The sequence below is a fragment of the Nyctibius grandis genome, chromosome 7 (genome assembly GCF_013368605.1).
Source record: "Nyctibius grandis isolate bNycGra1 chromosome 7, bNycGra1.pri, whole genome shotgun sequence".
Lineage (NCBI taxonomy): Eukaryota > Metazoa > Chordata > Aves > Nyctibiiformes > Nyctibiidae > Nyctibius > Nyctibius grandis.
In genome coordinates, this window is record NC_090664.1 from 6,922,553 (window position 1) to 6,944,327 (window position 21,775).

General features: G+C 40.0%; 1 protein-coding gene across 8 annotated transcripts in view; it reads left to right on the forward strand.

Annotated features, from left to right (window-relative positions):
* The window catches only part of GOLGA4 (golgin A4), a 79,002-nt gene extending 58,388 nt beyond the window's left edge, over positions 1 to 20,614 (forward strand). For 7 of the 8 annotated variants that reach the window (XM_068405554.1, XM_068405558.1, XM_068405556.1 and 4 more), the window contains 7 exons: positions 6,706 to 6,726; positions 6,900 to 6,968; positions 7,340 to 7,415; positions 9,158 to 9,261; positions 15,122 to 15,208; positions 17,706 to 17,769; positions 19,873 to 20,614. In XM_068405554.1, the coding sequence (XP_068261655.1) occupies positions 6,706 to 6,726; positions 6,900 to 6,968; positions 7,340 to 7,415; positions 9,158 to 9,261; positions 15,122 to 15,208; positions 17,706 to 17,735 (387 nt within the window). In that variant the 3' untranslated portion in view covers positions 17,736 to 17,769; positions 19,873 to 20,614. The remainder of the gene's footprint in view (positions 1 to 6,705; positions 6,727 to 6,899; positions 6,969 to 7,339; positions 7,416 to 9,157; positions 9,262 to 15,121; positions 15,209 to 17,705; positions 17,770 to 19,872) is intronic. The other variant, XM_068405555.1, reaches the window with a different exon arrangement.
* Positions 20,615 to 21,775: the final 1,161 nt, after the last annotated feature.

The window sequence follows — 21,775 nt, forward strand, 5'->3', positions numbered from 1 at the left end:
GCATCTTTGGAATTACATATTCACTGATAGGACATGAAAGTTATATCAAATCTATATACAAGCAGTGGTATTTCATGTATTTCTCAAGTCTTCCCAGAAATGCATCGCACAGGTTTGCGATGGTAGCATAGAGCTGTAAAACATTTTAATATTGCAAATGTTACACCTCTGTGTAAAGATGAATCTACTTACAATAAACAAAATAAACGGCTAATTTTGCCTGTCTTTGGAATCTTGTCCACAGTTCTCCACTCCTTGGAGTCTCCACAGCAGACTTTAGAGAAACTCAAAGGAGTTGTTCTATCTGTGGCGGGTATAAACCAGTTGAGAGAAATCCATCGCTGTTAAATAGCTTTGTTTTAAAGGATAAATGATACCTCATTTGGAGGGGTGGAAAAACAGGTTGTGTGGTAGTGCATGTACTTAAGTACAGTTAAAGCATCAGGGTTCAAAGTGCTTGCGGAATAAGAATGGGATTTTTTGGTGAGTGTTAAAGCAGTTAAATATCCGTGGTTTCGCTGGCATACAGGCATCAGGCTTCCTTGAGTATTTTTGAGAATTCCAACTTAATTCAAATTTAGCAAATTGTTCATAAGCTTTCTTTTGCATAGCTCTGATTTAACTGAATGTGAATTTCACATTTCATGCTGCTTGCAACAGTGACTTCATCTCAAAACAACGTAACTATTCTAATAGTCAGATTAGGCTATTGAATGTGTATCTTCTGGTCCAGTCAAAGCTCAAATATTTTTTAATTACAAGCTTTGTTTAATTATGGTGCAGGCAGCATTTCACAGAATCAATCAGGTTGGAAGAGACCTCTGGGATCATCGAATCCAACCATTGCCCTGACACCACCCTGTCAACTAGACCATGGCACTAAGTGCCATGTCCAGTCTTTTTTTAAACACTTCCAGAGATGGTGACTCCACCACCTCCCTGGGCAGCCTGTTCCAGTGTCTAATAACCCTTTCTGAGAAGAAATTCTTCCTAATGTCCAACCTGAACCTCTCCTGGCGAAGCTTGAGGCTATGTCCTCTTGTGCTATCACTAGTTGCCTGGGAGAAGAGGCCGACTCCCACTTCACTGCAACCTCCCTGCAGATACTTTAGAGAGCTGTGAGTAAGTGGGATTCCAGTTCTTGTTTTATCAGTATTTCAGGGTTGGATTCTCACTCTTTGGCACAGTCTGTTCCGGGGTCAGGAGGCAGTTTTCTTTTTTCTTCCTTAGAAATTAAGAGTTCTTCTTCTTCCTCTTAATTCTTACCTGTCTTAATTTGTCCATTGCCTGTCCTTGCCTGCTATTATTACCTGGTACAATAGCATATATTTGCAACTGATACAATAGCATATATGTGCAACATTACAGAGCTAGATGAGAAAATTGGATGTGGCCTGTGGACCTTGTCCACATACCTGAGCAGAACTGTACAAATTCATATCTGGATTTTACATGTGCATTCAAATGAATTCTGTCATCTTATATTTGCTGTGGTATCTTTTGTCTCACCTTATTTCTGTTTTATTTTGTTGCTTCGTAGCATTTTTCTCTTTTAGTTTTTTTTCCTTCAACTCGGCACAGCTGCAAAGCCGGGTTGAAAGGCTTCAAGCCGAAGTAGAAAGGCTTAGGAGCATTCGGGAGGCTGAAATGGAGATAGACTGGTGGAGCCAGGCTCTGCCCTCCCTGCAACAAAAATGGGAGCACCTGCCGGAGAGCTCCCAGGATCGAGGGACCCCTGTACTCTGCCCCTCTCAGGTGGAAAACAATAACCTAGAGGAGAAGAGTGAGTGGAGACAAGTCTATGGCCGTGGCAAAAGGCGAGTGCCCTCCTTGCCTACCTTGCCTCCACAGGTGCCTCTGAGCAATAGATATGAAGCCCTAGTGGAATACAGCCGGTCCAATGGGGATGTGGTGGAGAGGCAACCTATATCAGAGGTCCCACCACAGTCAGAAAAACCTGACGGGCGTATAGCTACCTCCTCCACAAGGAAGAAGAGAAGAGTTTTAGTGGTTGGAGACTCCTTTCTAAAGGGATCTGAGGGCCCAATATGCAGAGCTGACCCCCATCACAGGGAGGTCTGCAGCCTGCCTGGAGCCCGAATCAGGGATATCACCAGGAAACTCCCCAACCTGGTGAAGGCCACAGACTACTACCCCCTGCTGATCTTCCAGACAGGTGGGGAAGAAGCTGCATCCCGTAGTCTGAGGGGGATGAAGAAAGACTACAAGGCCCTAGGACGGCTGGTGAAAGAGTCTGGGGCACAAGTTGTTTTCTCCTCCCTCCTTCCATTTTCAGGTGATGACGTGGGATGGAACAGTAGGATTCTCTCTATTAACGCCTGGCTACGAGACTGGTGCTACAGGCAGGGCTTTGGGTTCTTTGATAATGGCTGGTTTTATAAGACACCAGGCGTGACAGTGATACATGGGAAAGGTTTATGTCGTAGGGGCAAAAGGGTTCTGGGTCAGGAATTAGCAGGGCTCATTTGGAGAGCTTTAAACTAGATTCGAAGGGGGATGGGGTGGTAGCTGGGCTTGCACCACTGGGGCAATGCTCTAGAGTTGAGGTAGACCAGGAGGCCCCCCATCCCCCTGGGGTGAAATCAGGGGGTGAATCTGGGATGAAATCGGTGTGCCCAGCTCGCTCCCTGAAATGCCTGTACACCAATGCACGCAGCATGGGGAATAAGCAGGAGGAGTTAGAAATCCGTGTTCGGTCGGGGGGCTATGATCTAGTGGCAATTACAGAGACTTGGTGGGACGCCTCGCATGACTGGAATGTGGTAATGGATGGCTATGTCCTGTTCAGGAAAGACAGGCCGCTAAGGAGAGGTGGTGGAGTTGCTCTTTATGTGAGTGAGCAGCTAGAATGTATTGAGTTCTGTCCAGAGGCAGATCAGGAGCGAGTTGAGAGTTTGTGGGTGCGAATTAAGGGGCAGGCTGGCAGGGGTGATACTGTTGTGGGTGTCTATTACAGGCCACCGGATCAGGATGAGGAGGGTGATGAGGCCTTCTACAGGCAGCTGAGAGCAGTCTCGCAATTACAGGGCCTGGTTGTTGTGGGGGATTTCAACTACCCTGATATTTGCTGGGAGGCCTACTCAGCCAGCCGTCCTCAGTCCAGGAGGTTCCTCCAGTGCATTGATGATAACTTTCTGATGCAAATGGTGGATGAGCCAACTAGGAGAGGAGCGCTGCTGGATCTGATCCTCACTAACAAGGAGGGTCTGGTTGAAGAGGTGAAGGTTGAGGGCAGCCTTGGTTGTAGTGACCATGAGATGGTAGAGTTCAGGATCTCATGTGGCAGGAACAGAATAGCTAGCAGAATCACAACCCTGAACTTCAGGAGGGCCAACTTTGGCCTTTTCAAGCAATTGCTAGGGGAAATCTCATGGGACAGGGTACTAGAAGGTAAGGGGGCCCAAGATAGTTGGTTAGCGTTCAAGGACTGCTTCTTCCGAGCTCAAGATCAGAGCATCCCAACAGGTAGGAAGTCAAGGAAGGGTACCAGGAGACCTGCATGGTTGAACAGGGAACTGCTGGGCAAACTCAAGTGGAAGAAGAAGGTGTACAGATCGTGGAAGGAGGGGCTGGCCACTTGGGAGGAATATAAGTCTGTTGTCAGAGGATGTAGGGAGGCAACTAGGAAAGCTAAGGCCTCCTTGGAATTAAACCTTGCAAGAGAGGTCAAGGACAACAGAAAGGGCTTCTTCAAATACATTGCAGGTAAAGCCAACACTAGAGGCAATGTAGGCCCACTGATGAATGAGGTGGGGGTCCTGGAGACAGAGGATAAAAAGAAGGCGGAGTTACTGAATGCCTTCTTTGCCTCTGTCTATACTGTTGGAGGCTGTCCTGAGGAGCCCTGGACCCCTGCGGCCTCAGAAGAAGTCAGGAAAGAGGAGGAATCTGTCTTGGTTGATGAGGGCTGGGTCAGGGACCAATTAAGCAACCTGGACGTCCATAAATCCATGGATCCTGATGGGATGCACCCGCGGGTGCTGAGGGAGCTGGCGGAAGTCATTGCTAGGCCACTCTCCATCATCTTTGCTAAGTTGTGGGCAACGGGAGAGGTGCCTGAGGACTGGAGGAAAGCGAATGTCACTCCAGTCTTCAAAAAGGGCAGGAAGGAGGACCCGGGTAACTATAGACCGGTCAGCCTCACCTCCATCCCCGGAAAGGTGATGGAACAACTTGTTCTTGGTGCTGTCTCTAGGCACATCAAGGATAGGGGGATCATTAGGGGCACTCAGCATGGCTTCACCAACGGGAAGTCTTGCTCAACCAACTTGATAGCCTTTTATGAGGATGTAAGCCGGTGGATAGATGATGGTAAAGCTGTGGATGTGGTCTATCTCGATTTCAGTAAAGCGTTTGACACGGTCTCCCACAGCATCGTCGCAGCTAAACTGGGGAAGTGTGGTCTGGATGATCGGGTAGTGAGGTGGATTGTGAACTGGCTGAAGGAAAGAAGCCAGAGAGTGGTGGTCAGCGGGACAGAGTCCAGTTGGAGGTCTGTGTCTAGCGGAGTTCCGCAAGGGTCGGTTCTGGGACCAGTTCTATTCAATATATTCATTAATGACTTGGATGAGGGATTAGAGTGCGCTGTCAGCAAGTTCGCTGATGACACAAAACTGGGAGGAGTGGCTGAGATGCCGGAAGGCTGCGCAGCCATTCAGAGAGACCTGGACAGGCTGGAGAGTTGGGCGGGGAGAAATTTAATGAAATATAACAAGGGCAAGTGTAGAGTCCTGCATCTGGGCAAGAACAACCCCATGTACCAGTACAAGTTGGGGGCAGAGCTGTTGGAGAGCAGCGTAGGGGAAAGGGACCTGGGAGTCCTAGTGGACAACAGGATGACCATGAGCCAGCAATGTGCCCTTGTGGCCAAGAAGGCCAATGGCATCCTGGGGTGTATTAGAAGGGGTGTGGTCAGCAGGTCGAGAGAGGTTCTCCTCCCCCTCTACTCTGCCCTGGTGAGGCCGCATCTGGAGTATTGTGTCCAGTTCTGGGCCCCTCAGTTCAAGAAGGACAGGGAACTGCTAGAGAGAGTCCAGCGCAGAGCCACGAAGATGATTAAGGGAGTGGAACATCTCCCTTATGAGGAGAGGCTGAGGGAGCTGGGTCTCTTTAGCTTGGAGAAGAGGAGACTGAGGGGTGACCTCATTAATGTTTATAAATATGTAAAGGGCAAGTGTCAAGAGGATGGAGCCAGGCTCTTCTCAGTGACATCTCTTGACAGGACAAGGGGCAATGGGTGCAAGCTGGAACACAGGAGGTTCCACTTAAATTTGAGGAAAAACTTCTTTACTGTAAGGGTGACTGAACACTGGAACAGGCTGCCCAGAGAGGTTGTGGAGTCTCCTTCTCTGGAGACATTCAAAACCCGCCTGGACGCGTTCCTGTGTGATATGGTCTAGGCAATCCTGCCCCGGCAGGGGGATTGGACTAGATGATCTTTCGAGGTCCCTTCCAATCCCTAACATTCTGTGATTCTGTGATTCTGTGATTCTGTAATCAAACAGCTCAGAAGCCTTCCGTTGACTGGAAGCAACTTTTTGTGGGCAATTGATACACTTGTTGTCTAAAGTTGGAGTCTCCCAAGTCACAGAAGTTTGTCTTATAAAACCTCCTGTGCTGTTTGTTGTCAGCCTAGGCCAAACATCACACATAACGTATCAACTTTGACATGAAGCATAACTGTACGTTTGAACAATATTTGTCTGACTGTGATACACAGTTGGCAAATAATAACATCCTTAAGCCTTGGATGTAAAAATATCAGAAACTGTCTCTCTTCATGAGAAAATAAATGTCTGGTCAGATGACTGAGCTCTTCAGAACCAAGTATTGCACTTACAGGTTTGAGATCCGTAGAGGAATGATTTTCCCCTATGTTCTGTTTGCGGAATGTAGGAAAACCCGTAGGTTTTATGAACCTACAGAGATGGGGAATAGCTTTCCTTTTCAATACAATTCCTAAACGGGTCAGGAAGAAATAACTAGTATGTACCACTTCTGTGTTGTTTAGGTTACCTTAAAAAAAAAAAAAAAAAATTACGCATGAAAATTATTTGATGTTAAAATGATTTTACAACCTTGAGTTATACCCATGACTACTAAAGCATTATTTTCTTTAGAGTTGGAACACTGAAAGGTAGAAGTTTCAGCTTAGTATTGTTTCTGTACTTCATGAACATGGCTATCTTTGCAAGATATAGAGCTCATGAAGCTCTTAAGCTGAAGCTATTTTCAGATAAATGGTCACATTTCCAAATGCAACTTGGACAATTAAGGAAAAAGATACAATATTGTGAATAGTATTAATAGTAGTTAGGGTTTTCTGGCATGTGCTTCATACTCATTCAATTATCATTCATCTCCAATATCCATTTGGTAAAGATTTGGAAATATTAGGTTCTTGAAGTTATATTTATGATAATTGTCCTACAGAATCAAATAAGAGAATTTAAATATAAGCTTTATGTACTGTCAGTACAAATAAGTTAAACTCTATTTATGAGACTACTTATTTTCATAAGTGTATGTGTGATTTGGTAATCTCAATTTTTGTCATCCTCAATTAACACACTGTATCAGAAGTAGATGATTGATATTTCTTTCTTTTTTTACCTGTGTCGAGTACTTGATATACTCAGTATTTTTCATACATTTTAATCTAAATTTTTTTTGTTCTTGTTGTAGGTCACAATAACAGAACTTCAGGTAAGTCTTAAATTTTATTTTGCTCTTTAGATAATTCTGTTTCACAGCAGTTTGAAAGCAGAAATACTGCTTATAAGTTTGTGTGTGTTAAGAGGAGAAAGAGGTTTATTCAAAAGGTACCTATAATACATCTTCAGCAGTTTCTTGATTTCCATATGTGGCTGTTCTTTCAGGCACAGCTTGCACAGAAGACAACACTAGTCAATGATTCAAAACTGAAAGAGCAGGAGTTCAAAGAGCAGGTAAGGGTGCTGTTTGAACAAGTAAAAAGTATCTTTTTCTAAACTAAACATTTTGATGTTAAGTACAATTTTTGTCATGTTTTCTTTTTTCTGTATGCTTATGTGTATAAAATAGACACATGTATATAAATACACATATATGCATAACATTTACTATAGATATTCTTATGTGTATATACACATGTACACACATTTCCTTCAGTAGTTTAGGGACAGTTTTTAATAACACAGTTTTTAATTTTTTCCTTCCTTAAAAAGCAAATACATTTTGCTTTCGTAGAAGGAGATGATGTTTAGCGAAAACTGTTTCAATTATGCTTAAGTTAGCTGCTTGTGAACACCATTTATCGTTTTTACTGTTCTCTATTTAGATTCATGTACTGGAAGACCGACTGAAAAATTATGAGAAGAATATGTACGTCACATCAGTTGGAACACCGTACAGAGGTAAGTATACAGTTTTCATCACAAGTAAGTTGCTTGTTTTTTTTAAAGATATGCTTTGCTTTAGGCAATTTATTAAAATGTCAGTCTCTTTAGAACACTCATATAATATTTTTGTGACATCCTTGTTTTGTCTTGTCTGTTATAATAGAGCTGGTGTGTGATTTCAGATGAGCAAATCACACAGCGTTTTGTTTGATGTTTGTTTTTATGTCATACAGTTAAGAGCTCTATATCAGAGTTCTTAAACTTTCTGTATCCACAGCGGGAGTGATATAGACATGGCACTTGAAAGCGGGTAGGGAGGAATTATCCATTTGTCTTGGCTAATTAAATATACGTTTTATGACTCTCTAAAATTCTTAACAACAAAAATTTTAGCTATTACAGCTCAGAGGCTGCTCCCAGCCATTGAGGCCTATGAGCACCCCCAGGACGCTCACAGAAGCAGACCTGCACTGCTCATATGCTCTCCTTTAGACACTTATGGTTGGCCTCTTTGGAGACAGAATACTGGGCCAGATGGACCTTCTCTCTGAGGGAGCACTGTTGTGCTCAGGCTCTTCCATGTTTTTCTATGGGAAACAGCTCAGGCATTTCTAAAAATGAGTACAAGAAGCAAAAAAAAAATCCACAGGAAATGAACAGGTATTGCTCACCTCCAAAAGATTTGCAACCATTTAGTGGAGGAGCATGTCCTGCTTCAGACTGAGGGCTTGATCTCTGAGCCTCCCTAGTGTCAGAGATGTGGGGTGTTGCCATCCTGTGGAAACCCTGCTCAACTGGATGAACACAGAAGACTTTCAGAAACCGCACTTCACACCTGGTGTTTTGCAAATTTGTGCAGGTTGTCTAATTACCTCAAGACGATCACCCCCATCAGTAGGTGCATGCCTCCTCCCCACAACGTGACAAAGCCAATGCCTAGGCTGGGACATGGTTATGGGTATTCAGTGCCTTCTGCTAGTGCAGTGTTGGGAAGAAGTGTCATCAGAGATTTCCTCAGCATGTTCTCATAGGGAAAGGAAGAAGTAGGAAGAAGCATAGCACAGCATAGTTCAGCTGGAAGGGCATTGACAACCTCTCCAGAAAGCCTGTTCCAGGGTTTGACCACCCTCTCGGTAAAGAAATGGTTCCTCATGTCAAGTCCAAACTTAACCTGGCGGACGCATCTTAGAGCCATTCCCGCGTGTCCTGGCACTGGGTACCAGGGAGAAGAGATCAGCACCTCCCTCTCTGCTTCCCATCCTCAGGTTATCTGGAGAGAGCAGCGAGGTCACCCCTCAGCCTTCTCCTCTCCAAACTAGACAAACTCTGAGTCCTCAGCTGCTCCTCAGAGGACATGCCTGCCCGCCCCTTCTCCAGCTTTGGTGTCCTCTTTGGGATGCATTGAAGGACCTTAACATCCTTTTTAAATGATGGGGCCCAGAACTGCACACAATACTCAAGGTCAGGCCACACCAGTGCTAAATACAGCGGGATAGTCACCTCTTTTGACCAGCTGGTCATGCTGTGTTTGATGCACCCCAGCATGCGGTTTGCCCTCTTGGCTGCCAGGGCACACTGCTGACTCTTGTTGAGCCTCCCATCAACCAGCACCCCCAGACCCCTTTCTGCATCTGCTGTTACTCTGCCCCAGGTGCAGAATCCAGCATTTGTTCTTGTTCAGTGTCATGCCATTGGCAAAACACAGATTCATATGAGTCACTCTCCGTATAAATACTCTCTTATTTTTGTTTACACAGATGGAAACCTTCACCATACTGATGTTTCCCTCTTAGGGGAGCCTACTGAGTTTGAATACTTGAGGAAAGTGCTCTTTGAATATATGATGGGTCGTGAGACAAAGGTATGGAAAGTTGTATATGGTGACATGTGATCCAGGTTAGAATACAGTTTAACATCCTTGCTGTATAGATTTGAAGTACCATGTGTTTGTGATCTGTTACATGCTGTTTATTACTGACACAGGATTCGATAGGCTTGTATATTTTTTTTCCAAAAAGGCATGATACATATCTTAAAAACTTTGTCAGCATGCCAAGATGACTGGCAGGGGAAGGAGGGTTGTCACATCTCTCACCACTGTACCTATGAAGACAAAAACCTTTATAGGTATGTATGGTTTTACTAGTAAAAGTCCTGTTGTCAGTCAAGCTTAATGAACTGTAAAAGCTGCTATGCACAATATTAGCAGAAGTGCTCTTCTGATGTCATCTTGACACAAACATGATAAGTAACAGTTGGACTAAGTAACAGTTTGTTAGTAGCTCTGAAGATGGTGAAATATCTCTTTAATTGTTGCTTAAAGATGTTTTATAGGGCTCCCAAATCTGTATATCTTCTCTAGATAGTATTGATTTACTCTTAAAAGTAGTGAAAAACTGCACAGTAGGCTTCTTGTTGTATGCTGCAAGCTCGTGACATCAGTCCTAAGTTGGAATTTTACTAGCTTGTAACAATGCTGATGCTTAGGGATTGACTAGGTTCAAAAGAGGTATGTCATAACACAAACATTTTTCTTGGATGATAAATGCTATGTGGATGAATTTTTTCTATTTGCTTTTTTCTCCTCCCTGGAGTTCTTCCACTCTTCGTTGCCCTGCTTTCAACTTGGACTACTATTAAGCAAAGAGGTTTTATGTAGGTTTCTATGTTAATTAGCTTTGTTGTCATTGTGTTCTGTACAGAATAAAACTTGGTCTGTTCAGAACATCTTGTCCTAATGAGATTCCTCTTTCTCTCTTTTTATCCCATTTTTCACTTTGATATTAATTCCTTTTTTATTAAAAATACAAATCCCCGATTCAAAAAACTCAGAATCACGTTACCTTCTGTTCACAAGCCTGTGGCTCATTGGATGGCTCTCCTACTTTAATAACAAACAACCGAAATCATTAAAGAAAAATTACATTACTGGATTTTATGATTTTGAATTGTGAGGAACTTAGACAAGCAAAAATGCTAAAAAACTTGCCAGCAATGTTTTAGCTTCAAACAAATCTTGAGACAGCTGCAGATGACTATTGCAGATAGCCGATACTCATAGCAAATTTGCATTCAAGAAAACCTAATTTGAAACCACTTTTTCACTCATTAAGACTATTTCTTACTGATCTTCAAAACATTACTGTACATGCCTCAGAACTTTGGATTATGAAGTTGTGAGGGTTTTTTTCCTTTTTAACAGTGATGTACTAAAATTTGTAGTTGATTTCTTCAATAATGTAACAAACAACGAATGCTGAAGTAAATTGACTTTAGGTCTCTGTCCTGGTTTGGCCTAAACCAGGCCGATTTTCCTTTCAGTGATTTTTACTTTCAGCTAAGTCTCCTCTAAGTAACTGCACTTTCTGAAACTAACTGCATGTTTTGCGGACAGTGTCTGCTTCCAGGACTGATAACGCTCGAAGTTTGTAGTTATCGCTGAGGCACTGGTAGGGATGTTGTGCAGAAAGGCTCTTGCTGTACTTAGTCTTAGAGAAACCAAGGTCACTGCTGAATTCCTCACTGCTTACAAGTGAAGAGCCGAAGGGGGGGTCGCAGCTGCAGGGGGGAGCAGACAGGGCAGGTGACCCAAAATTGACCAACGAGGGTATTCCATCCCATACACGTCATTCTCAGTATAAAGCGGGGGGATCACGAGGGTCTCACTCTCTTTCTGCTATGGCCGGTGTCCAAGGAGGACTCCGTCTGTTTTCCTGCTGCCCCCGATCCCGATCCGGGCATCCCTGAATCCAGCTCTCGACCGTCGCTAGGCCCAGCCTGGGCCTTCCCGGAGCCTGCCCTGCAGTGCCGGTGGTGACGTGGCTGACTTCAGGGGAGCTCAGTCTTGGTTTTGCATATATATTTGTATATATTTGATTATTTCTATTATTATTATTATACTCTTTTTCATTATTATAGATTATTAAAACTGTTTTAACTTTCCAACCCGGAAGTCTCTCTTCCTTTTCCCTTTCCCTTTGGGGGGAGGGGGGGGGGATAACAGAGCATCTGCAGCAGGTTTAATAGCTGGCCCAGCTTTAAACCGTGACAGTCTTTCTTCTGTCTTTCTTTCAGTTGCTTTGATTAAAAGCTATATGAATAAATATATATAATAAATTTATGTATGTATGCATCTATAAGTATGTTTGCGTTTGTAGACAAATATATGTATTTATTTGTCCTGGAGATTACATTGTATTTAACCAGAAGATGTCATTACAACACTGCCCTGCACACTGGCTCCTAAAAAAAAGATGAATATTGGGAGGAGAAAAAATAAATCAGAAAAGATAGACATCTGGTTCCTACAATAACTTGAGAAGGCATTGTTTGAAAGTTGATATGGTTGAAAGGGGAAGTATATTTAAACAAACAACCAGCAGAAATAATTTTCAAAGCACTATGATTTTTAGCTTTGGGAAGTTAGATGTAGATAGGGAAGGGAGAATGACAAGAGTACTTAAAATTGAATGTGATTGTATTATTCTCTATTGTGTGTTCTTACTAATTTGATTACCTCTTAGCAATTTTTAATTGAGAGTAAATGTTCTGGTGTATTGCAAGAAGGGAAGAATTTCTGGTATTGTCTAGTCCTCTATTATTAGCTGATCAAGATTGTAGCTGTACTGGCATTTACTAATGGAAAATCAAAATTGAATGAACGCTGGCATTTTTACTAATTTAAATATGAAGATACTTTGGTCTCGTCACTTTTGCTTCAAAAAGTACTTTCAAGCTGATTTCATCTGCTGGTTCTTTCAACCATTGGATGTGTTGCTGGAAGACACTGAGCTTAGTGCCTGCTCTCATAGGGATTGTATCAAATAATCTTAAATTTACTGAACGGCATCTTGAAAACTGGTTTCGTCGTGCTACACTAACTAGAAAACCATGAGCAATGAGAATGTGATAGATCAAACCTCTTAATACACACTCTCAGTGTGTTAGTAAAGTGTTAACATGTGCTTTTTTTCTCCAACACAGTCCTCAAGTTAAAAGATCTGTATTGAGATTTACCTCCTCAGTAAATCCTGGACCAGATGAGGCAATTTTTTCTCATTTTCTGTTGTGAGATCATTCTGGTGGCCTTTCTCTGTGCAGGGTTTCCTTTTATAGTGCAAGTATGTATGCCATGTCTCAAAGGTGGTTCAGCAGTGGAACTGGTGATCTCTATAGATATTATTTCCCCTTTGTTGAAAGGAGTTCAAGAGAATCTGTGCAAACTATCTAGGATGAATTGCCACTTATGCAGCCTAGTAAATGATACTGGAATCATTAAGCAGAGACATTAATGTATGCATCAGTTGTGTTATAGTGCTGGAGACATAACAGAAATGTTGAGGGTTGACAGTGGCTCAGTATTTTAAGAGTCAAGAATTGTGGTCGTAACGTGTAACCTGCAACCTGTCGCATTCTTTGTAAACTGCACGTCTTCACTGGGGGATTTCACCCTCCAGTCCAACTTTATTTTTTGCCTCGTCCTTGGCAGGGTGTACGAAATGAGATTGCCAGCTTTTTCTAAGCATGCACCTTGTTCAGAATATCTGAACTTGGAAATACATGGCATAAACCACTAGGTCAAATAAAATAATATTTTCTACAGACAAGTGAACAGTTGCACTGTCCAGCTGCCCTGCACACTAAATCTTAAGTCTTGCAGAAATCCTAGATGCTTTCCTTGTAACTTCATTATGCTGTTTGGAGTCTGTTCTGAGGCCAGAAAATCAGTCCAAGGGTTGTATGTCTGTAATAAATGTTCGTGTTGATACTGACTAGGCATATGGAAGAATGTAATAGAATACACGTGTGTTGGAGATAGCAAATTTATAGAGATATTTTTCTAGCACCTCGACATGCTCTTGTGCATTGAAGAAAAACAAGGGGCATTTCTGTAAAACCTTGATTTTGAAGGTTCATTCTGCCTTTGACCAGCAGCTCTTGACTTATAGAGGACATGGACCGATATCATTGTAGAAGTATTCTTTTCAGAGACATATCTGAATATGTCAGCCTCATAGAAAGAAATGGGAATGCAAACTGTCATCTCTTATAGCAGAACTAGCTATTATGTTTGGGAAAGCTCAGGGCTTTTCTATAGGTAGATACAGAGATGCACACACAGGAACGTATGTGTGTGTGCTCACACACTTAAAGAGTTATTAGGGTTTTTTTGTAGTAGAATAGACTGTTAGAGGGATAAGGTAAGCCTATATTAAACATATCCTAAGTGCTGGAATCCTTGTAACCTTGTTTCATAACTATACAACTGTGGATAGCGTTGAATAATTCTGCTTCAGAATCTCCCTAGTGGCCTGAAAAACTTGGAGGTGATTTCAGGTTGTTGCTAGTGATAAGTTACAAAATGGATGTTTTTAGGAAAGGATGTTTTAGATAGCCCCTATTTAAGTAGGCACGTAAGTTTCTGTGCTTTCATGGAGTATTTGCAGTGTTTGTAGGTTTTTCTTTAATATTTGTGTGCTATTGTCCCCAGTAGAAAATTGTTAGGAGAGGTCTTTCTTGATAGCTCTGTTACAAAGAGTTTGAATAGATTGTAAACTCAATGCTTTCTAATATTTTAGTCCTAAATAATTGTGATGAGGATTTTGACAAAAGAAATGAGAAAAGTGTTATGTTACACACACACATTCCTTTGTGTATCTGGGAACTGCAGTAGAAGCACTTATTAATTATGGGAATTATTAATATGTTAAAATTAATCTTTTCGAGCTGAAAGGATTCAACAGGGCTTGGTTTATTTTGCTTTCTTTTAATTTTTATCCCTATTTAAGTTATATACTGAAGCAATTGTTGCAGATTAGGGCTTTTCCTCTCTACTTTTAGCTGCAGTCATTTTTGTCCTGCAACTGCTTTGTTGCTACAGCCTCCCTCTTCATTCCACATGTGAGGCTGGTAATAAACAGTAGACATTCAGAGCAGCAATCTTATCTCACCCACATTCTTTAAGAGCAGCAGTTACTGCTTTTGTAGCAATCACCTTCTCTTTGAGCAGCCCTGCAGCTCTTACTTTGACCTTTCTTGTAAAAGTCACCTGAACCTTGTTTTGTGCCTTTTGGAGTTTTTTCTTCCCACTCATCTGTTTATAAAATGGAAATAATCATTGCCTGTTTTGCACAAAGCTTTGATATTCTTACGTCTTCTGTCTGAGGACGTCTGAATGATTTGCTATTTAAATATGAGGTTACTATATGGGGTTACCCGCTAAAAATATTTACACAAGTGGAGTTCCACATCTGACATTTGGATCTACTTTCTCAATGTTTCATTTCTTTACAAAATATTTGTATGATGTGAATATAGTTGAATCCGTAAGGACTCTCTCAGGTGCCACATGCCTGAAGTGTGCTCTTCAGAAAGGCCATGTTAAGATCAAATGTGGTAGGAGCAGTGTTTCTAACAGTACATTGCTTAATAATGGACTTCCAAGTTTTTGAGCATAGATACCATAGAGCTTACATTGTGTTACAGTAGCTGCAGTTTGTGACAATGTGAAATGAAGATTCTTCATGGTTTTCATACAACTCACATAACATGTCATGTCTATATGATGTGAAAAAAGTAGTTGTATCTTACTCGTTTCACTATGTTTTCCACTGATATTACTAAAAATAGCATCCAGTATTCTTAAACAAAATGCATTTTAAAGTATTACAAAGCATTTTAGTGCATATGAAATTACTTATAGTTGACCTGTTTCTTTTTAGACAATGGCCAAGGTTATAACAACAGTGCTAAAGTTCCCAGCAGATCAGGCTCAGAAGATACTAGAACGAGAAGATGCTCGACCATTGGTAAGTCATATAAGTAAAGAGAGTTTATGCAAGAGATTAAATTGCAAGAATAAGGAATTAGAAACTTTCTTTTAAGTCTTCTTTTTCCCTGTGTCCACATTCAAGAAAACTCCTTTTCTCCCTCCTTCTGTCTTCAGTAGAATGTCAAATTCCAGCTGTAGGTTTGAGTTTATAGCAAAGTGAGAAAAAAAGCAAGCATATTTTCTTAACTAATATTTCTCATCATTGGTTAAGCCGTATTTCTGATAGCTATGGGTACAACAGAATAAAGCAAGTTCCGTCATCACTACTATTCTGCAGAGGAATTTTCTGATCAAAAAAGTAATCTGACAGAAAAGTCACGTTTCTTAAATTTGGAAGTTCCTGTGGAGTCATACCATTTTTCATGAAAAATGTCAAGAGATTTTTCAGCCCTGGGATAAAATTTCTGACAAAACCAAAAGCCAGTTTGCTTGTAGAATAGAAAACTGATTAGCTCAATCACCTGGGATATGTGTGTTTGAAGTGGGATATGTACATTTTTATCTTAAGTGAGAATCCGAAGAAGATTGGGGTTTTGTTGGTTTTGGTTTTTTTTTCTTCTTTTTTTTTTAGGAGCCTGCTTTATTTTTGTACTGAAAAAGCGTCAAAATATGTCAGATTCACGCTGGGTTAAGACAGGTCAAAAATAAGTATTAAACACTTCGGTTTTGTTTGGTTGTTTTTTTCCCAGTTTCAATACACATCTTATTATATGACAATTGCTTGGTATTTACCAGCTAATCTGTTTACCAGAAAGGTGAATTTGAGTTTGAGAAGCATACTCAAAAAGAATAATATATGAGCATAAACATTTCTTTGATATTACTGTTACTATTTTATGTATTGGAGCTATTTTTTATTACGATAAAAACTGCAGTAATAGTTTTCTCTGCATTATGTCTGAAGTCAACACTATGATCCCTCTCTTTGTGGGGTCAGCTTAGTAAAGTATTTATGAATTAAAGTGAGAGGAAGAATTGCATTCTCTTTCTCCCACTGATCTTGAATATATATTTATTTAGCACTTGCAGAAACAGAATAAAATAACAATTTTGAACATTTTTACATTTTGGTTGAAGTAGTTACGTTAAAGTCCTGTTGATCCATTGAAACAAATTAAAAAAAAATACTACCATTTCATCTGCTTGAAGTATCAAATCTGAGTAAAGTGTTAAATACTTAAAGATTTTCCAGTACACTTAGGAGGTTTGAGTGTGTCTTGCAATCTTAGATATTTAAAATACTTTTAGAATTATAAAAATGCTGATAATACTGCAGCGCCAATAAGTATCGTGCATCCCAAACAGTATTTTCTCTTAATGCTCTCTTTCTCTGACCTTCAAGCAGAAAGCTGGTGCTTTTTTTTCTGTTTTGGCAAGCTAGAGTAATATTTGGGAAACATTTTGAGTTCTGTGCTGGCCAGAAGAGAGGCTAGAGAGATGGACCTTATTTTGCAGTCCCTTCAGCTTTTTGATACTTGAAACCTGTTCTTCCTAAAACACATATTCACAACTTCTGAAACTAAATAAAACTTTAACTTGAATTCATCCAACAAGTTTTGGTCCTTGATATTAAAGGACCTTGGTATTAAATTTTGGCTAGAACATACAGTGAGTTTTTTTGCAGGCTGCAAGTGCTTTGATTGTTAAGGATATCGTCATTCAAAGAGCCTCATGTCCTGATCAAAAACCTCCTGGGTTTCACGTAGCAATCCTTTCTTGGCTCAGATCTAGTCTATGAATTTTCTCCTTTCCAAATCCACAAAGATTAAATTAGACTTCTAATAGAAACTCAAATATTAGGGTATATTGTGGAGGATGTATAGTAATCTTTTTCTTCACTTTCAAAGTTACTAAGTTTGTGTATTGAAGCACAAATTATTTTTTGGGGCAATTCTTTTGTAATTCTATTTAGGACTAAAAAGTTGGAGGGGTCTTCATAAATTATTCTGTCAAGAAATATGCTTAGTTCTTTGTACTTTATTTATTGACATTTACTAACAGTGTTTCTCCACACTTAATATTGGAATGATGCTGGTATTTGAAAATATCCGGTATTTAGATCTCATGAGCAATAAAGTTCTGAACTACAACATATATGTGCATTTTTAACATAAAGCTTGGTTGTTTCTGTATCTTAGTTTATGGCCAAAACATCTATAATTTTAATGTGTAAATTGTTAATTAACTGTGCTACTGGAAAAGAATAAGTGTGTGTAGTACTAAGTATCTGTGAGTAACTATTTACCCTTTTAGTGGGCCCTATATTTAGCAGGTTTCTGAAAACTTTTAACAAATTCCTAGGTCAATAAGCATATGCTACATTAATGTGTTGCCTTCACTAATCTAGCTTTTACTGTATAGTTATTGTGATCTAACTGCAGCAATCTCATCTGTAAGCCGTAGATGTGCACAAAGTTCTTATCTACACTATTAACAAAGTAGTCCAACAAGCTGTTTTCTTCCTGGCTTTGTAGTTTGCCTCACCTGGCCGTGGTATCTTCTGAATATCCCATCTGTCTGTGCTTAGTTAGCATGTGGGTGAGTGAAGCCTGCTACATACTTATTTTATTTAAAGATGAAAACTGTACTATGAAATTAATAATTCTTCTGCTTTCTTTTCTTGCCTGCTTTTGTTTGTTTAAAAAAAATGCAAATTTTTTGTTCTATATGTGTATGATAAACCTTGTTCTACTCTTAATGATGTTTTGCTTTACAAAGCCAAGTTTGAAAATGGTAAATATTGATTCAAAACCAATCTTTCTGAATTATAAGCATAACTTGAAATGTTGGTTGAGCTATAGAAATCTCAGTTGTAGAAAAAAACAAATCAGATTTAAAATCAATTAATATGTGATATTAAATTTTATTGCACTTGGCTTTGTTTTGTCTTTATTCACTTTCTGAGCTCCTTTTTTGAATAGGCAAATAAGTCAGATTTATGGGAGACGTATACTGTACTACTTGAAATGAAATATTACATCTTATAAATATGAGAATGGATAATTTTAAAAAAAGATGGGTGAAAAATTCTCTGTAGAGGAATTAGGGTATGATTGCATTTAATCATCAGTACCTTTCTGAATCAGAGCTTTGGCTTGGTATCAAGAGAAGCGAGAGCAGAGAGATTAGGGAGAACAATTTGGGGACCTTTATGTTCTCCATTTATGGTGCCTTTTTTCAGGTTTTGTTAAGCTACTTTCATTATGAATCTGAACCACTAATTGTAGTGTTACAGAAAAGCAACAGCTGATTTAGGCCTAAAGATGCAGGTTGCATCAGACTAGCTAAGCTGAACAAGCAACACACAAGCAAGCATTAGCGGTTGAGAGAGGAGCAGGACATGGAAGTACACGGGTAAAACTTTCTGCACTGCCTGATAAGATTACAATTTGAGTCATTAGTGGTGTATGATATTTAATAAACTCTTCAGGTGAATTCTATAGGATAGAGTCAGCCTCCTTTGCAACTGAAAAGCTTTGCACAGTTGCCAGGAATTGATTCAGTGCACGTGAAGCAATCACTATCGGTGGGCTGAAGTGCAGTGGCTGGCCTGAACCACTGCCATAGCAAAATGGATTAACTCAGGCTGTTTCCATTGCCAGTTATCACGATGCAGTTGACAGGCTATCTTCCTCTCCTGCAGTCATGCAAATGCTGCCTTCAATACAAAATAATATCTGTTTCAAAGGAAAAAATCTGTTCATCTTAGCAAACAGTCATGGTTTCTACTTTATTTTGTGTTCTTTTAAACCTCTGAATACAATAGCAGATGCAGTTTATTGCACTTAAAAGACAATAGAGTTTGGGCTGCTTGCCTCCTAGCCTTGATCACTTCTTGACGAAATCAGCAACTGTTTTTTCTAGTGCTCTGTTGAAAATAATTGAATTGTTGGTAACGATAGGACAAAGCTATTTACAACACTATTGCAGCAAGCATGTTTGAAACTTAAATTCTCATCATGCTGTCTGTAATGCTGGTGTAAAAAGTTACGGCGTTCTCAGTTGCATTTGAAGCATATCACAGGAGGGCTTAATTTTGACCTTAATGTCAGCAATTATCTGTTATACTTTCATAACTTAAGCTAATACATATGGAAAATGTTCAGACCTCATTATTGGATTGTAGTTTCTTACTTCATCTCAAGTATTTTTGTGACTTATGTCAGCAGATAGCCAGCAAATGGGATAATATACATGCATGTATAAAACTTAGAAATTAAGATGATGCTGACTTCATTGTGAAAGCAATAAATATTTTCCTGGTAGTGCAGGCTTTTTGCTAGCCCTAAAATTTTACTTCGTCATTTCAATTTTGATGATAGGCCTTATACAGAGATGACAACTTTGTTTTTCATTGGATTAAGATGCAACAATGTGGTAGACTATCTATTTCCAGTGAGACTCCTGGCTGTTTTGCTAAGGTTATTCCATTTTCATCACAGTTTCTCAACTGTTTTGCAGATACTGGAATGGAATTACTTGCTCAAAATCAGTTAATAATTTGGCAATTTGACTTATCTGAAATTCTTCTTTCTCCTATCCCTATCAATAAACAACGTCATTATTATGTTAATATTAAGTACTTCTAAGTTGCTCTCAATAATGTAACATTTGTTCATTTATTCCAACTTTTCATTCTAGTCATGGCTACGACCATCTTGAAGAAATCGTGATGACAACGTCTCATGACACTGCTGCTTAGAAACACGTTCATATCTCTGTTGTCCCTTGAGAAGGGACACGAAGAAAAGCTAGTATTCAAGGTCACAAATGAAACAGCAAGAACCAAAACTCAGCACCACCTTTGGACCATGAATATAGTTAAAACTGCCTTGACAAGAAACGCTAATCAGGGGTTATCTGGTGATAAGTCCTTTTTTCTCTTCTATTGAACACTGTCTTCTATTTTGTGTTAAAGGTTATTTTTTTAAAGGAGAGAAAAGACTTTATCCTAGGAAGGAATTGCCCACTACTGTATCTCTATGCAGGCTTTACTAGGTGTTTTTTAAGAGTTGAAATAAATGGTTTGTTTCTTCTATTTATTTTTTTATTTTTGAATGAATTGTGCAATACAGTTTTGGATGGGTAGCGGTTGAGGTGATTTTCCTGATGAACTAGGCACTCTTGATGACTACTCTCTCCTGATCTGATCTTATGATTGTTTGCTAAAGGTCACTTCTATATGCTTTTGCCTACAATAAATCCGAATTGCAGTACCTCATTTGTTTACTCCTAGCTTTTGTACTTATATTTTCTGGAGAAAAAGTACATTACTGTAAAGTGTAAATAGTTAATACATAACTGTATCATATGCTGATCTGTGACTGTTGACAGCACTAATCTGACAAGAGCTAAGATGAAATAAAGTTTATTTACTGTATAATTTTGGAACTTCTTTGGTATGATTTTTCTTTTGAAAGAATCTACCAGTTTTGTTCTTATTCCTGTTTGAGACATCCTTAGCTGAGACGTTTCCAGGCTGAAATCCCTCTCGTAAGAATTGCTATTCAAGTACCTTGAACTGTAAGAAGTCAGTGGAGACCTTCAGATTTTTGAGGGATCACAACCTGTGGTGATCTGAAACACACACACGGTGAGCTGAAAAGCTGGTGTGAGAGTATCGCAAGTAGGGAAGTTTGCTTTGTAAAAGTTTTAAATTATTTATTTTTGTTCTTTTAAATAATGCCTGTCTGGTCATTTTGGCATGTAAGTTGTGTTCCTCTGAAGTGATATGCAAGTATGGATAAATGTAACTTGTTTTCCATCTACTTTGATGCTTACTGTATCAATAACCATCATCTGTACTGCGTTCGCTAGTTTGCCAAGATGGTTCAAGGTAATCAGTCCTCCATTAATATAATTTTTAACAAGTGTGTTTGTAGGAGCAGCAGTCCTCTAAATAGCTCATCTCTGAACATAGCAGGCCTTCTAAATACACGGCCTGCCTGAAAGATGTGTGTGAATACTGCAAGGAAGCGATGGTTAGTTGCTGGAGCTGTCAGGCCTGGAACATGCTTTGTGCTACAGGGATGCTCAGTGTGTTCCTCTGGGTGCTCTCCTGTCAGCCACGGAAAACACTGGGTCCTCCTGACAGCAGAAACAGGTTTGGCTAGTGTGGTGTTGTCCAAACTGACAGATTGATTCCTTGTCCTGCTCCAGCTGTTGTGCTCAAGGGCACTACCCAAAATTTTGTATTTCTGTGTACCCAAATTTTGTATTTCTCATACTGTTATCTAGATAATCTCAGCTTCATACGGTATTAAGAGTTGCGATTACCCCAGCATTGTTGGCATTTCAAGACTCTGCATCCCCAATATTCGCCTCTGATTATGTTCAGCCTTTTCTCGCATAACTCCCCCATAACCACCTGTGAGATCCAGCCTTTCCTCACGACACTGTCTTTTTGGTCACCTTCTCATACTGTTACCTGTCAAGTTCAGCCATTTCTCTTGTCATGTCCAGTGGTTTTCCATGTCCTGTTCAGTCAGCTTACCCTCAGGCCAGGGCGCAGATAGCAGCCTAATACTTGCATGTGGCTCAAAAA